Source organism: Nomascus leucogenys, chromosome 20 (genome assembly GCF_006542625.1).
Source record: "Nomascus leucogenys isolate Asia chromosome 20, Asia_NLE_v1, whole genome shotgun sequence".
NCBI classification, from domain to species: Eukaryota; Metazoa; Chordata; class Mammalia; order Primates; family Hylobatidae; genus Nomascus; species Nomascus leucogenys.
The window spans coordinates 13,253,236-13,271,310 of record NC_044400.1 but is presented as its reverse complement, the minus strand read 5'-3'; the positions used below and the strand labels follow the sequence as shown (position 1 = coordinate 13,271,310).

Genomic DNA, 18,075 nt, shown 5'->3' with positions numbered 1-18,075 from the left:
AATAATGTTCACATCTCTCAACTTTTGAACACCAGATAGTTTTAAACTTCATTATTTCATGTCAAAACAATAATAATCATATGGCAGCTCACAAGTAGAGTTCTTTCTTACTAGATGCCATGCTATGTACAAAATGTTTTATGTGAGTTATTCTTTTGCCCTACTTTAAAATCTCCACAGCCAAGCTGCCTATTTAACATGTATCTAAGGGAAACCTTCATGTTCAATTGGTATCACACACACACACACACACAAACACACGTGCGCGCGCGTGCAGAATAAGCCCTTGTGAGGAACAGAAACAAGGAGAACAGAGTCTTTAAAAAATAACCACCCAGGATTAATGTGACAGATCTAGCAAATTCTTTTTATTTACATAGAAATGTGTACACATACTTTCTCTGTACACAGAAAATTCTAAGTATATATATACATACATGATTCCCACATATTTTACAATAAATAATATTTTACTCTTGTTTCTAGGTGAAAATAAAAAGATGTCTCAAAATATTAATCACCAACCACAAAATTACAAAAACACGTGGTGAACCCAGAGCAAGAACTTCAAGCCTGTACTACCGCACACTAAGCTTAGTACAATGTTTACAAAAGACAAAAATTGAACACTGCAGATATTATTGGTAAAAGGAAAGAAATGAAGATATAAAATAGAGAACAGAGCTCTTGGTTTTTTGAACAGTGTGCTAAGAGTATTTCTTGTTGTTTAGGACTTCTCTTCCTTTAGTCCTGAATTTAATGTTTTACTTTAATTAATATTTTACAGATAAGAAGGGAGAAAGAAGTTAACATCTATTGTAAAAAGACTGACCATTCCATGAGCGTCCTGAGTTCTAGAAGCCTTTTTCTTGGCCAGCCAGACCCCTGTTTCTGTTCTAATTTGACGATCATTCAGTTCTACCATATAGGACTGCTATTCACCCCCACAGGGAAGATGAGAAGGGCACTGACTGTGAAGTGACATTAATTTGGAAGTCATTTCAAAAGTCTAGTAAGCCAGGTATCTTGGTTGTCAGCACTTAATAATTAGAAATGTTTAAATATAACTCTCTATTTCCACATAGAGTTTGATCTCTTATTCAAATATTAACTAAATGCAAGGAGAACTTAATCTGGGAGGCTAGAAATAATGAATCCATAATCCTGAAATTTCCTCCCTCTACTTCCCACTTTTGTTTTCTATGCCAGTCTAGGAAACAAGCACTTTCTCTCAACTTCAGAGCTGTTCTACACATGTGTAAAGAATCACATTATCGAATGAATTGAATAAAGCTCTAAGCTATAGGAGGCATACAAATTTTGTTATTTTTTGATTAATTCCGCAGCATTAGAATTTATCAGAAGAGTCTAAAAGCATCGTGATTTTTGTTATTGTTGAACAAACTTATTCTCAGATTTGCTTTCCCATTACATCAGTATTCAAATTCAGGGGGAATCATAAGAATGGTGACCAACACAGGGCTAAGTGCTTAAATCACATTCCACTCAACTCTAGCTCAGATGATAAGGAACTTGGTTCCACTGTGGCACTGTAACTTCACACACGAATTTTGAAACAAATTTTACCTTTTTTTCTCTCATATCAATAACAGCACAGATGGATGGGGGAAAAGATAGAAATATAAAAAAAAGTTCCAATGTCAAAAACACAATTCATCTATCAAATACAATCTTTTCCTTTACTGCATCTGCTATTTCTGCAGTAACCTTCCAAAACATATTTCAAAGGCAGGCTCATTTCAAGAGCAATGTTTATCACATGCATAATTTTGTTCCTTCTTGTCACATATTGCTATCATTGATGTTTCTTTCAGAGAAACAATAAGATTTCTAGAACTCAGTCATCTTGCATGAAAGTGATGGTTTCATAAACAGTTTAACTTTTTAGATAAAGGTACCTACGATAGAAACAAACAAATTTCACATTTAAAGATGTCTTTTTCTTTTTTAAAATTTGAAAACCTGATAGGGAACTATTGTTCACTGCCAGAAACAAAAGGGATCCTTTATCATAAAGAGCTAGGCTTGTTTCTTGGTCATTCTAATCAAATATATATGTATCCCTCATTTCCACCACAGCAGGAAGATCAGCCAGAAGATAAGTATGGGGTCTCACTATGGTAATTGTAGTCAGGGCAAACCTTTTGCACGAGTTTATAATCAACACTGTAAAAGGCAATGTAAATGCAAATGACCTTGAAGGGCTTGGAGCACAACCAAGACACATGGCTCTGAGTCTGCTCCTGGTAGCAGATCTTGGATGGGTCAAAGTTGCAGAGGGCGGTCTTTTTTGCCCGATCTGTTTTTTCATACTCAATGCGACAATTGAAAGATTTGGATTCCTTGGTCTCCAAGGTAGACTGGGGGGAAACTTCAAATTCCACCACCTTGGAGGGTGGTACCAAGCTCACTGAAACATTGCCCAGGCCTGTTGAATTATGTCGGAAATACACACTGAAGGTTCCATTTCCATGGTCAACAATTTTCCCCGTGATGAGGAGATTGAGTTTAACAGTTTTAATGTTGGAATGAAAGTCACCCCATCCAAACATTTTCTTAAATTTTCCTGTTTTTACTATTGGCCTCCGTTTAGTTCTTGTCAATGGCTCCTGAATCTCCGTGATGTTGGCCAGCCAATCCCAAAAGTTTTCCATGCTGTCTGCATACGCCATGGGGCCGGGCTTGGGCACCGGAGACTGTTTAACAAACAGGCGCAGGGGACTGATGATCCTTGAGTGCACCACGTTGCCGACCAATGTCCCTGGAGCATCTTTATCTTCCCAATCCAGCCCCTCCGTGGCATGCACCACTTCCTTACTGTCACAAAATAGCTGTTTGAAAAGAAGAAAGAGAAATAAACTTTAGGTTAGTGCCGTGACTGCGCACTCAAACTGAAGTCAAAGCGCAAGGGAAAATCTTTCAACGTTATTTAGATTCTTGTTCGACAGCATTTCACACACACACAGCCGGGCTCAACAGCGTAACAAGATAAGCACTTAATTCAAGCAATGGAAAACTATGAGTATGAAAATTAAAAATGGTGAGGTTAAGAACAAAGTATTTCATTTTAATGGGTTGATGTGGTTTTTGTCTCTGTTTCCTGATCTTCACAATTCTATTTTTCCAGATTGGGGGAAGTAGTATATTTTGACTTCTCATTTGATATAATCATTAAATTGTCAACTCTTTTCTTTCAGGTGGAAGACAAAAATAGAATACTGAATGTATCTACCAAGGAGCTAAAAACTGTCAATTATATTGATAAGTCTTTTAAGTATATTTGGAAATATTAAGGGAATTATTACGTTCAAAGGCTTATAGCATGTAATTTCATAGCTTTTTATATAATTCCATCTCAAACTCTGTAACAAAAAAGGCATGTGATGAGGATTAGAAAGTTCTACAAAAAGTTTTAGTTGAGAAAATATAAGTAAAAATTTAGTTGCCTTTATAAAAACAGGAAGTAATGTAGAGAGGTATATTTTGAATTAATAGGTTGTATATGAGTTAATAAATTTTATTACAACTGAATTATATCCTAAGATAATTGCTAAGAAAATGTCATGTACATTGTTTTATGGGTTCCTCAGTATTTTGGTTCAAATCATAGCCACTGAAATGTAAGACTTTATTTGCATTTGATTTTTCTTTTTATTCTTTGTATAGTATGAGTCCCCATGTTTACTAAAAATAATTTAGTTAAGTAGATATGGATTTTGAGGGACAGAATCACTATATATGATGCTGTTGCGTAGAGTGAATATTTATGGATGATTTATAAAAAGTCTGGAAAATAGAGGTTTCTAGTGGAAACACAGCCTCTTATCTCTAATGGCACAAACCACTCTTGTAATGATTCTACAGAAAACTGTCAGCATGATGAAATAGATGAGGAAAGAAGTGAGGCTGTGTTTATGTACTATCTCTAGCCCTTTCAAACTTGGCAAAGCACTTGGTAACAATGGTTTCAGATTATTCCCAAAATTATTGCTTTCAATCCAATTTTGAAAATAAATGAAAGACATAGCCTGGATTATAAATACTGCATTTGACTAGATGGCATAGTTTGATAACATGAGGTTATCTATTGTATGTTCATAAAAGTTTAGAAGCTTAAATCCCAACAGGGCTTTGTGAAAAGTGTTTCCGCCTGTGTCTAGTCCCCAAATCACTAAGAATCCAAGGACTCAAAATGTATAGATAGGTTTCTTTAAAATTATTTTTTGCCTTGGTAAGGATGGGAGGGTGCTACAACATATACTTCTCCCTTTGGTTAATTTCCTGGAAGCTTTTCTTCCACATTTCTGGAGTTTTAAAAAATTCAGAACAAATTGGTATGATGCATATTCTTACATTTTGAGAATCTAAATCCATATGGCCTCTTCTTAGGGGCTTATACACCCTGAATTGATACTCCTTTCTCTCTCCTGGTGTTGAAAGGCTGGCAGATTACTCTGGATTTCTGGCTCAAAGTATTTCTGATACTGTAACTACAGCTTTCTGATTTTGGGCAGTTTTTTTCTCTTTTATTGGTATATAATATTTTACATATTTATGGGGGTACACCTGAGTATTTGATACATGCATAAAATGTGTAATGATTTAAGTCAGAGTATTTAGGGTATACATCATCTCGAATATTTATCACTACTATGTATTGGGAACATTTCAAGGCCTCCCTTCAAACTACTTTAAAATATACAACACGTTGTTGCTAACTATAGTATAGTCACCCTACACTGCTGTTGAACATCAGAACTTGTTTTATTTTATTTAAAAAAATGGGATTAATTTTTTTTTTTGGTAGAGATGGGGTCTCAGCTTGATGCCCAGGTGGTCTCAAGCTGCTGGCCTCAAGTGATCCTCCTGCCTCATCCTCCTTAAGTGTTGGGATTACAGGTATGAGCCACCGTGCCTGGGCTAGAACTTATTTCTTCTATCTAACTGTGTTTGTACTCATCCATCAATCTCTCTTCATTTCCCCCACCCCACCCTCAAATGCTTCTCAACCTCTGGTACTATCAAAATTCTCTATTTCTATGAGATCAAGTTTTTTTAGCTTTTACATATGGGTGAGAATATGTGTCTGCCTTATTTCACTTAACATAATGACTTCCAGTTCCTTGAATACTATTTATTTATTTTTAGAGACAGGATATCACTCTGTCACCCAGGCTGGAGGCATAATCAGCTCACTGCAACCTCAAACTCCTGGGCCCAAGTGATTCTCCCTCCTCAGCCACCAGAATAGCTAGGAATACAGGTGCACACTACCATGCCTGGCTAATTTTTTTTTCTTTCTTTTTTTTTTTTAGACAGTCTTGCTCTATCGCCCAGTCTGGAGTGGAGTGGTGCAATCTCAGCTTACTACAATCTCCACCTCCAGGGTTTAAGAAATTCTTGCACATCAGCCTCCCGAGTAGCTGTGATTACAGGCATGCACCACTATGCCTGACTAGTTTTTGTGTTTTTAGTGGAGATGGGGTCTTACCACGTTGGCCAGGCTGGTCTCAAACTCCTGGCCTCAAGTGATCTGCCTGCCTCGGCCTCCCAAAGTGTCGGGATTACAGGTGTGAGCCACTGCTCGGCTTAATTTTTTATTTTATACAGATGAGATCTTGCTACTTTGCCCAGGTTGGTCTTGAACCCCAGCCTCAAGTGATCCTCCTACCTTGGCCTCTCGAAATGTTGAGATTACAGGAGTGAACCATCATGTCCAGTCCCTTGAATACTCTTACTCATGAAGTGCGCAAACTTCATTCCAATTATTTGGTAATAGCCCATGGAGCTCAACACCCAGACTCTGATTCTGACTTGAGTTTCCTGAGAATGGAGACAGCCTGGTCCAAGTGACCTGTCCCAGCATCTCTCCAGAAAGAGGGCCAAGGATGCACGGGCAGATAAGAAGCTCTTGCTAATCAAGGTCCAATTTCTCTTCTGTGATCATGATTCTTGCTGCCCATAGTCCACTACCTATTTTTCACCTGTTTCCAGTATTTCATGAGATTCACTCTGCTTGGTAAATGCTTACAGACACACCTACCATTTGCAGAACATCTAGTTTACAGGAAGTGCTCCCTTACTTCCCAATCTCTACTCCCTGATTTGGTACAGCTTCTGAACTTCTTCCCTCACTCCCACCTTCATTCTTCTACTTCATGCGATAGAGCCCTTCTGACATTTTCCCCTTCATGCAATAGAGCCCTTCTGACGTTTTCCCCTTTAAGCTTGCTTTTAAAAATATGTCTTGATTCTTACCTTTATATATCATAATATCAATTACTTTATTACAAATACCGTGACACTTTATCAGCAGAACTAAAATACGTTTTCATTCAAAAATATTTTTTTCAACCACAAGTATAAAAATATTCTTTTATCAGCAGCAACATGCTCTCTTTTTCTTTAAAGTGCTTGTTTAATGTTATATGTTCCCCTAAATTTTTTTCTGCCTGGTTCATTTTTCTTGTCTTAGTGCTTTGCCCAATTTTCTCCTCACTTTCCCATTACTGATAAACCCATAAGAATTGAGCCCATCATTCAACAACCAGTAAGTTTTGCTATCATGTAGTCTTAGCTGATCTTGGTGCACTTTCAAATACATGATAGACACCGATACCTTAAGAGATCCTTCTCTTACCCCTAGGACTTCCATTGTGATGGTTCTGAGATTACTCAATAATAATAATAATAGTAATAATAATAACAGTAGGACATTACTGAGACATTTTCAAAGATCTGAAAACTTTCCTGGTAGCAGTTTATGTTGTAAGAGAACATGACCCAAATATATGTGACTCTCTTTAAAAAAATGAAAGTAGAAAACATTCTAAGCTTATCAAACAGATAAATTGAGTGTCATTATTTGCTTTTACAAAAGTTGTTTTATTCTTTGGAAAAGGTTCCCTGTATGAGAATTTGAATTGAAATTAGATTTCTAAAAAAAATCATTCTAACACACTACTGTTCAGGTCCAAACCTGCTCAAAGAGCCCTTGATTTTAAGATTAGTCTATATAATAAAAAATAATAAAATTTAGCTAATAGCAAAGATATATAATGTTTCACTCTTCCAGTGACAGCATTCACTGGTAGTACCTTAGATAAAAAGTACATATATATACATATATGCATATATATATAAATCTATATAAAAACACTTTTTAAAAAAAATTTGGCTTTCCTTAGCACATCATATTTCTAGCTTGTTTTGACAACAACATTAGCCAAGTTGGAAAAACTGTGTACAACCTGATCTGTTTATTACTTTAAAATACACGGACAGTTCTCACAAGTGCTGACTTCCAAATCTAAACCCAAATCTCAAAAAGCTATCTGACAGTGATTTACTGGTGGAAGAATATAATTTAAAGGGCAAATATATTTCTCTATGTCTTTAAACAGCTGACAATTTTATCTCCCCTCCGAACTTTCAGCCTTGGTGTAACTTGTTCAGCCTTCCTCTTGTTATACATCATCACTTTATAACATCACTTTTGAGAGCTCAGGCACCCTTTTCTACACCAGATCTACCTAGATGGTTATATGACCTAAGTCCCCAGTCCACATGCTCAACATGAAGACCTAGTCAGAAGATTGGAGGCTGATGAGCCACAACCCTGCCCACCTCCCCACAGCTTACCCATATATTCCCAATAGGGAAGCAGCCTGATATGATGTTTGCATCATATCGGCGCATAGGATTTATCGCCTAATGGCATCGTCACCCCTTGCTCAAGTGTATGACCTGAACCTCAGTTTTCTCACTTATATCTCCTTTGCTGTTTGGCTGTAAGGACTAAAAGAATGGATGGAAATTACTGGGCCTATTCCTTGGCAAGAGGCATTTGATGACTGATGGCTCTTCCATGGTCCAATGGATAATCTCGTGCCTCCTACTCAAGAAGTGTCTCCATAGGTTTCTAGGAATTCTCAAGCCTCCAGGAAACTGATTAATGGTTAATTGAGCAACTTGTTCAGTACCATGTGATAAATTAATGACCAAGTAGAAATCAACCCTCTCAACCCCAGAACATCAATCAAATGTTACCCTATGTTTCTAGTCTTACTGGCATCTGAGTCACATCCAAATCCCAGGTGAGCTCTCTTTGCCAAAAAAATGTGTTTGTAGATCTTTGAGTCCAATCTACTACATGAATCAGCAAAGGGAGCTGAGAATATAAAGTGTCTGGCAGGTGCCCTCATTCCTGAACAGACAATTTCTGTGATACAACATGCTGGGAGAAGAATGTAGGTGGTTCTGAATCTGTTGGTAATCCACTCTGTCCAAGGCAAGATTGTTAAATGTTATCTACAAAACACGTAGCTGTATATTCCTGGTTACTTTTGTATTTGCTGGGGCTCTTCATGCTAATTTCAGTATCCCTGCTGTCTTTTCCCCCATCATATTATAATAATAATGCAAAAACATTTAACCTCAAGCATAAAATGGAGTTTTAAAAAGGGGAAGAAAGATAAATTGCTGTGCTTTATCTGTTTGAACATTCCTTGATTTCAACACATTTATCAAAGCTTAAGTAATTTATGTCTTGGCAGGGTGTATCAATTTCACAAAGCACACACATTAGCTAGATACAATGATATCATTTTAGCTTTTTCTGCATCTTACAGAAGAGCTCAAAAAGATTAATAAATGAAGAAGCCTTCATCAATTAAATGAAGCAGGTGGAAGGAAGGGAGTAGAGGAATAAGACTGTATTTCATTTTGGTTCTTTTGTTTTTAGGGGGGAAAAACCTGACAGGTTCAAATCATTCATCGTAACAAGCTAAAGTTGAATTTTACCGATAATTAAATGCATTTTTTCCCAAGAGGCAGAGAAGCTGCAATGAATTTTATAGTAGCAGATGTGAGAACTGTCACAAATTATGGAAATAATTTATAAACTAAAAACCATCTTCCTCTGCAAACATTATATCAGAAGAGACTTTTTAAACTGTATTCACTATGTATTTTTTAATAAACATTTTTATTTTGGAATAATTTTAGTTAACAGAAAAGCTGCATAATACAAAGAGTTCCCATAGACCCTGCACCCAGACGCTGCACTCAGTATCCCCTACCGTTAACATCTAACACTATAGTATATTTGCCACAACTATTAAACCAATATTGATACATTATTACTAACTAAAGTCCATACTTTAATTGGATCTCCTTAGTTTTTCTTTAATGTCTTTTATTTGCTCCAGCATCCCGTGCAGGATCCCACATTAAATTTGGTCATCACCAATCCTTAGGTTACAAAGATTCCCAACTTGTCTTGGTTGCAAGTTTCTCAAACTTTCCTTGTTTCGGGTGAACTTAAATGTTTTCTGAAGTACTTGGCAGATATTTTGTAGAATACCCTTCAATTTGGCTTTATTTTATATTTTTCTCATGATTACACTAGGGTTAGGGGTTTTGAGGAGGAAATACACAGAGGTAAACTGTCGCTTTCATCACTCCCTCTCAAGGGTACATGCTAAGCAACTTGTCACTGTGACATGTCACTGTAATATTAATCTTGATCTGGCTGAGGTAGAGCAAATGTATTTTTTTTTAAGGTTTTGCTTTCAGAATTCTCATAAGGTTGCAGATTGTTGTTATCATAACCTTAGTTGAAATTACCTTTAATTCAGTGGCACTTGGTTTAGAATTTTTTTTTTTTAAGTCAGGAATTCCAACATTTCAATTTATAGCTCTTTACAGTATCACTGAATTATCTGAAATAACCTCAGAGTTGTTTAGGAATTCACAGACTATTTCTAAATTATTCTGGCAATTTTATATGTTCTTAATGTGTCTGTCATCACCATTATTCATATTGCTATTTTATTTAGTATTAATTCCTTAAAAATTGCACCCACTTTGATAATTGATAGCTCTATAAAAAAGAGCTTATTCTATGAATATCTTATATAGAATTAGAATTACTTGCTAACTACATTAGAATCAAATATGCTTTCTCAGTTCAGGAGCCCGTCAATTTTCCTTTATTCTACACATCCAGTGAGAAAGGGTCAGTCTTTAGGTGCAGCTTTCTTTGTAGGTCAACTTGCTTATCAGAGGGAAGGGAGCTAATGAAAGAAACAATCACTAAGGATGATTCCATATGTAGTGCTCTGGGTGGTGCAGGACACAAACGCTACTTGGTTTCCTCTGGGTTCTATGACAGTCAGATATTTTCCACGTTTATGGGATAACCCTTTCCTATAGGTTCATCATTGTGATAGCTCCGCTGCTTCTCCGGAACTATGTGTTGGCCTGAATCCTGAACCGCAAGGGGAAAAGATTTCTCCACACTCACTGAATAACGAAAACTAAACAAAAAGCATTTAAAACTTTGAGCTTCTGGGGTTCAACTTCCATTTAATATAAATCATGCCTTTGTCAGAACAGTCCTAATGGGTGGTACTTTTGTTATTTACAGAGACACCAAGGGAAGAGATATTGCCACCACCCTTGCTGTCCTAGGCCAGTGTTTAACAAGTCTAAATGACACGTTTATTAGCACATATTGACTCTTCACCTACGTGACACCGGGGGAGTAGGAGAGGCCTGAATTTTATTTTATTTTATTTTATTTTGAGACGGAGTCTCGCTCCCTCGCCCAGGCTGGAGTGCAGTGGCGCGATCTCGGCTCACTGCAAGCTCCGCCTCCCGGGTTCACGCCATTCTCCTGCCTCAGCCTCCCGAGTAGCTGGGACTACAGGCGCCCGCCACCATGCCCGGCTAATTTTGTATTTTTACTAGAGACGAGGTTTCTCCATATTGTTTAGGCTGGTCTCGAACTCCAGACCTCAGGTGATCCACCTGCCTCGGCCTCCCAGAGTGTTGGGATTACAGGTGTGAGCCACTGCGCCGGGCCGAGGCCTGAATATATGCCCTTTCTGACTCAGCAAGAAGAGACTAGGTGACATTAACACACCCTATCTAAGAAAATGGAAAGCATACATCAGTTTAGAAATATTTCCACAAAAATACTATTTTATTTTTGCAGGATTAAGTTTATTACATCACTGATTTTGTCTATACCTGCAATCACAGGAATGCTATTGTATTCTAACATTGTAGTGGCAAATCATTGGACTGAGAAGAAAATGTGGAGTGTCCCAATCAAATCAGTGCATTGCAGAAAAAAATCTGTCACTGCGTCCTCCAGTGGCTGAATTTACCCGATCAGAAAAATTGTCCCAGGAGCAAAGAAATGAATGAGAAAAGGAGGGACAGTGAAGCCAATCAGGACAAGCAGGGAAGAGCAAGAGAAAGGAACAGAAGTGCTTTGATTTATTAGAAGGATTTGGCTTCAGGAGCATAAAAATGGATAATGGGTGCTGTAAGTTAACCATCCCAGCACGCTGTGCAAGCCACATTCCCTCTCTGAGCTTGGTTTTCTTAATAGTAAAATGGTGAAAAGCACAAGATAGGGTTGCACTTCAAAGAGATGAAGGAGGCTGCAAAGTGGAAAGTGAATTAGAGTGAGGCTGGTCTACAGGCAGGCATACTTGTAAGGAGGTGAATACTGCACCACAGAGAAGTGAGGAGACCCTCAACCAGGTTCACAAATGTATGCGTTCATTTTTTTAAACACTTATTTGACACACACTTTTCAAACACATTTCAGGAGCCCGCATTTGTGCTGTAGGCACAGAGAGTACACTGCTGAGCAGGACAGACGCAGGTCCTGTCTTCACACAATTTGAAGACAGCAAGGGGGTAAGTAATTCACCTAGTTATGGTTCTCGTAAGGTCCCATCTCTCGTTCTCTCTCTCTCTCTCTCTCTCTCTCTCTCTCTCTCTCTCTATATATATATATATATATATATACGTATATATACATCTCAGTATATCGGAAGGTGGAAATGCTAATCCTAATTAGGGGAACAGGGTAAGCAACAGGGCAGGGAGTGAACAGAATTAAGCAATTAATATCTTTATTTGGATGAGTGAAATGAAATCCAGGACTTACTGGTGATAGTTGATAAAGAATGAATTTGTGACAAGAAAATCAATTGATCTTGGAATTTATACTCCTTTATATCTGGTTCCAAACTGTATACTGATTTGTTTATAATTACTAATGAGAGTGTGATAACATTGTAAGACAACAGTTATATTTTTTTCCTAGTGAAAGGCTAACTTGGTGACTATTTTCATGACCATAAACAGGCTCCGATCTTCAGTCTTTGCTGAATTCCTGACTTGCAGCTATCAGCTACAGTGCTTGGAAGTGATGACCCCAGCAGGCCTGGCCTTTCACCCTTCTACCTCCAAAGAGATTCTGAAGGTGCATAAGATGCAGTCTTGGGTTCTGGGACAGTCAGTTCTTTGTCATGATTATTCTATAGCCCTCTTCTACATAATCAACATAATATATATTAGTGCTACTTGATAATTAGGTAACTATGCTCTGGATTAAAAAGAATACTCTGAAACAATATAGAGTTGTCTTTATGTTTATAGGTGTGTTAAAAATATGCTAACAGACAATAAATGTAGGTAACATCCATGGTTTTCAGAGGGATTACTGATTGTTCTAAATGAAAGGCAAAGCAAAACAACCTAATTTCCCCCCATAATCATAAAATTGAAGAGGCATCTATACTTTAAGAGAATGTTTTCAGATTTCTGTGTTTATACTCAATATAAAATATTTATGTCTTTACTGGTTTAATATGAAGCACTTGCTATAACATATATAATACACAATGTATAGATTGCATAGATCACCTACCACTAAGAAGGAATGTTGTAAGTATTTTATAGTACACCAAAAATATGTAGTCCTCTACTTATCAAAGAAGAAAATTTTGACTTTCCAGGACTAAGCTGAATGAGCTGAATACTCCAAATGTGTGGATTTGCAACAAGCTGGGAGAGAGAGTTGGCTTTTCCTTGATAACAGGACTGGCATATGCTACTAGAGAAAATTTCATACAGATCTGTACAAATATTTTTTTAAACGCATACATTTTTTTAAAGGCAGCTGGCTTATCGGTCTTGGATACCCTATAAGTATTTATTATTGTTGTTTCAGAAAGATGACCATTGCTAAGTGCAAGTTTGGAAGAATAAGTGGTTTTCTGAATGGATTTGTTCATGGTGTTGTTAACGATGGGGTCTATATTGGTGGTCATTAATGATTTCACTGGGGTTATTAATTTAAGCCAAGAACCCCAAAGTGACCACTGTTATACAATCTAGAGGTGGCTTACAGATCCCTTTACAGTTGAGGAATTATAGAACCAATAATAAAAGGTGGTTCAAAGCCTCATTTGAGTTGCTTACATATAGCTTATATAGTTAGATTGCTTTGACAGTACTGTCCTATATCCTGCAGCTAAAACTAAAATGACAAGCTGCTCAGCAGAAAAAAGAACAACAGAAAAAAACCCAAAACCCTGTCATGACCAATTTCATTGGCATCCCATTTGAATATAACAAAGAAAATATATAATTAATGATCAAATTCAGCATACCATTAAATTTATTGCTTGTAAACAAATCTTGGAAAGCATTTCTCTGGGTAGAAATTTTGCAGAATGTCATCCCTGCTGACAAAACAGGAACATGCATCTGCTGGACAGCATACAATGCTGTATTGATGATTAGTAGTATGGCTTGCCCTAGAGTCATATTTCTGGTGCTCCATTACAGAACTGTCACAGTAGATTAAAAGAAGAATGACAAAAAAGGAATGAAAAATGATAGAATCAAACATATATCAATGTACTAATTGTACCTATTAATATTTTGTGGCATAATGTGGCATGGTTCCAAAATTCATTTTGTAAGTTGAAAAACAAATAATTGCTTAGGAGAAGAAAGCTAAACAGTGGACATCCTTTCTGCTGAGAGTGGCAAATTCATTTTACCTTCCAGATATCTTTTAATAGCTACCCTTTACATTATTCTAAATTGATACAGGAACTAACAGGAAACATAAATGTGAAGACAGAAATCTTAGCAGTAAGAGCCAAAAAAACTAGATTGCAATGCTTGGCAGTAGTTTTATTGCTAAGGTTAAATATGGCAATTCTTATTTTATCTTGATGACAGTAATCTGAAAAATCAGTGACACAAACCTCTGCAAAAAATTCAGTACACGCATACATGCATGCATGCATGCATGCATGCCTACACACACTAGACACACAGAAATATCATGTATGCATGCACATACCATAGTTCTCTGTAAATAGTTAGGAGGATAGTGTAAAAGAAAACTTAGATTTTATTTTGTATTAGAAAGCTGAATTAACAGAGCTCTTTAACAAATTACGAACGGGCTGGAAACAAATGTTAAAGATGCTTTGTTGGAAGGGGCTGCTAAATATGATATGGCTGTGTGTCCTGAGTTAAAAAGGGTCAGATCACAGTCTCAATACAAGTTTTGCAAAGTCAAACAAGGTATTCTTTTGATAATCTAGTAGATTGAAACACTCCTTTTGTTGCTAAGGAGTAAGTGACTCAGCATGGCAAGTGGCACTGTCCACTTTCATCATTCAAGTTTTCAATGAGAGACATGAGCTTCACATGATGGGAACGCATAAATACTTCTGGAATATAATGGCCTGAGAGAGACAACATGAATCTGTGTCTTGACCGCTAAAAGTTGGCATTTAAAAAGGAAAGTTGCAATGGAGGGAAGAACAGTCAAGTGAGGAGTAGTAATGCCAGATTATTCTATTTCCATGCCATTTTAGGCAGAGTTTCAATGAGGGATGAGGAGACATATACAGGGAAGGAAGAAGACACAGGTGGTGTGGGTTTGGAAAAGTGACTTTGTGTATGCTTTGTATTTTACTATCCAATCCATTTAATATCTCAGTCTTCAGGCACCATTAATTTGGCAATTAGCACATACTCACTGTGATGGTGAGTTTTATGTGTCCACTTGGCTAGGCTATAGTATCCAGTTAACCAAACACTAATCTAGGTGTTACCATGAAGGGATTTTGTAGATATGATTTATATCTACAATCAGTCCCCTTTTTGTTGTTGTTGTGTTTGTTCATGGTGTTAGCATTTATTTATTGGTTACATTCTTTCACCAAACATGACATTTGTTAATTTAAAATAAATTTTCCAACTCTCTTAGATACATAGTACAGTATTTCACTTAAATGTAAATATTTACAGTGTATTGGGGATTTTTACAAGATCCTACATAAATATGCTACTTCATTATGATCCAACATAAATATGTTTTTTAAGTTCAGTGACAGTTTACAAACTATAAAATATCTATCCACTAACAATATAAAGGCCTATTACTTGTGCATTTGAAACTGATAATTGTGTTAAAAGTATTTTTGCAATAATCATTCCTGACATTTCTAATGAGAATTACAGAGCCTCCACAAATAACCTCATTTGATTCTTACATCTACTTTGTGAGGTATGTAGGGCAGGAAATAGCCTTAGAGAGGTTAAGTGGCTTGTCCAAGGTCCAAGCATTGAGATTCAGCAATAAATCTAGGAATCCGGTCTTTGTATAAGGCCATTGTACTTTCTATAGTAATACTCTAATGGACTCAACACCAAAAACAAACAAAACGAAACAAAAGGTCAAACAACAACAAAAAACTGATTAATATATTTGCCTTATAAATAAAAAACAATTTTTCGCATTATAAAGTAAAAAGTTTATTCTAAAAAATGAAAGAAAACAGAAAAATTAAAGTCTGATAACTGTTAACATTTTAATATTTAATTCATATTTTTTCTCTAATATAAATTATCCATATTTTTATATAATCTTTCATTTTTTTAAGAACAATATACTGTATTTAGTTGCATAGTAGGTCAAATGCTCTGGAAAAAAGATTTTGCAATCACTACAAGTAAAATCTAAATCCAAATCAGGGTCAATTTTATCTAGACCTCTTCCCTAAATCCTAGATGACGCTTCCTGTTTCAGCATTTGCCATCCAAGTCCAGACCAGAAGGAACTGGGACTGTTCTGGGCAGGAGCAAGCTCATTGTCCTCTGGACCTGCTGGAGTGGCTGCCCTGCTCTCTTAGCCCGAGAGTCCCCTTTACATCCATGGCTCTGCCCTCAGAGTCATGCGTCCTTCATTTCTTCCCTTCTCTGTCCATATCAGTCCAGGCCGGCACTATTACTGGCAGTATAAAATTCTCAAAACTTTTTCAGTCTCCTGTGAAATTCACGGGAGTTTAACCCATCAACAAGAGGGCTCTCCACATATCTTCGCTGGATACCTGCATCTCTATTCCTGGTTTCTGCTGAGATGACAGATTGCATCCATGTGTCTTTGGCAAAAGTTGCCCAGCCACATCTTTGGTGTCTTCTCCAGACCAATCAGTTGATTTTAAGTTAAAAAGGTTATTCTTGATTATTGGGGTTGGCCTTATCCAATCAGTTAGAATGCCTTAAAAGCAAAACTAAGGTTTCCTTGAAAAAGATGAAATTGTGCCTCAAGATGGCAGCATCAACTCCTGCCCAAGAATTCCCAGCTTGCTGATCTGCCTATGGATTTTGAACTTGTCAATCCCTGTAATCATGTGAGCCAATTCCTTGAAATACAGCTCTTGAGATATCTACCTTTCTATCTTACTGGTTCTGTATCTCTGGAGAGCCTGTTTGATTTTAATAGATATGCTCATGTGTAAATATCTTACTTTCATAACTCAATTATGCCTGTTGCTTTCTTGTATCCTCCACAGAACCTCGTTATAGATTCACCTTGACTTACCATGGGGTTATGTCCCAATAAACCCATTTTAAGTTGAAGGTATCACAAATTGAAAATGCATTTAAAACGCTTAACCTACTAATCGTCATAGCTTAGCCTAATCTACCTTAAATGTGCTCAGAACTCTTACTTTAGTTGGGCAACTATAGTTGGGCAAAATCCTCTCACATAAAGCTTATTTTATAATAAAGTGTTGAATATCTTATGTAATTCATTGATGTTCTACTAAATGCTTATTGCTTTCATACCACTACAAAGCTGAAAAATCTTAAGTTGAACCAAAGTAAGCTGGGGACAATCTATATAGGGTTACTTGATGGTGACTTAATCACAGGTTTGGACTTAGGGCCAAGTGTCTCTCCATGCTGCTTCCAGAGTAAACCATCAAAGTATAGGTCACCATGCTTGCCACATTGTTTATCATTATCATTTTTGTTTTTTGACTAGGTTCTTCCTCTTGTATATTCCTTGATGGCTGCTACTTGATCTTATTCATCGTATGTCTCCAGCCCCTCTTATCGTGTCTGATTTATAATAAGTACCTAATAAAAATTGAAAAAATAAATCTGACTGGAAGTGTGTAACTTCCTGGACCTCTCACAACTTTTTATTTCCTTAGACCACTTTGGGAAATGTTTTAAATCCTAATTAAAACTTAATCAATAAAGCAGTCAACCAGGAAATATAATGGAAATGAGGGGCGTCTGGAATTATTTGTTAAGGAGATAAAAATCAAAGCCTTTTCTACTTCTCTGGTGATCTCCTAGTGGGGTCTTCTTTCTCTTCTCTCCCACCAGCAACCTCTTCCCATATCTGTCTCAGAAGTCCTGGAAAAGGTTCAACAGGACTGTCCTGGAATTAAGAGATGGTCCAGACCACAGGAAGAGGCACAGTCTCTCTCTTGCCATCATTTCATGTTAAGCTCCACCCATTAGGAATTTGGTCCAGTAAATTTTCTAAAATGCAAATTTGGCTGTGAGATGTCTTTTTTTTTTGTCTTTCAAAAAAAAGCTACTTTGAGTGAGAACATGCGGTGTGGGAATTGAACAATGAGAACTCATGGACACAGGAAGGGGAACATCACACTCCGGGAACTGTTGTGGGGTGGGGGGAGGGGGGAGGGACAGCATTAGGAGATATACCTAATGCTAAATGATGAGTTAATGGGTGCAGCAAAATAACATGGCACATGGATACATATGTAACAAACCTGCACATTGTGCACATGTACCCTAAAACCTAAAGTATAATAATTAAAAAAAAATAAAAATAAAAAAGCTACTTTATTGAGGTATGATTGATGCACAAAAAGTTGTACATATTTTTATTTATTTATT

At 36.9% G+C, this 18,075-nt stretch overlaps 1 protein-coding gene across 1 annotated transcript in view; it reads right to left on the bottom strand.

Moving 5' to 3' along the window:
* Positions 1-346: 346 nt before the first annotated feature.
* NXPH2 (neurexophilin 2) overlaps positions 347-18,075 on the bottom strand; it is a 106,882-nt gene continuing 89,153 nt past the window's right edge. The window contains exon 2 of the mRNA XM_003267616.3: positions 347-2,852. Coding sequence (XP_003267664.1) covers positions 2,109-2,852 — 744 coding nt within the window. The 3' untranslated portion in view covers positions 347-2,108. The remainder of the gene's footprint in view (positions 2,853-18,075) is intronic.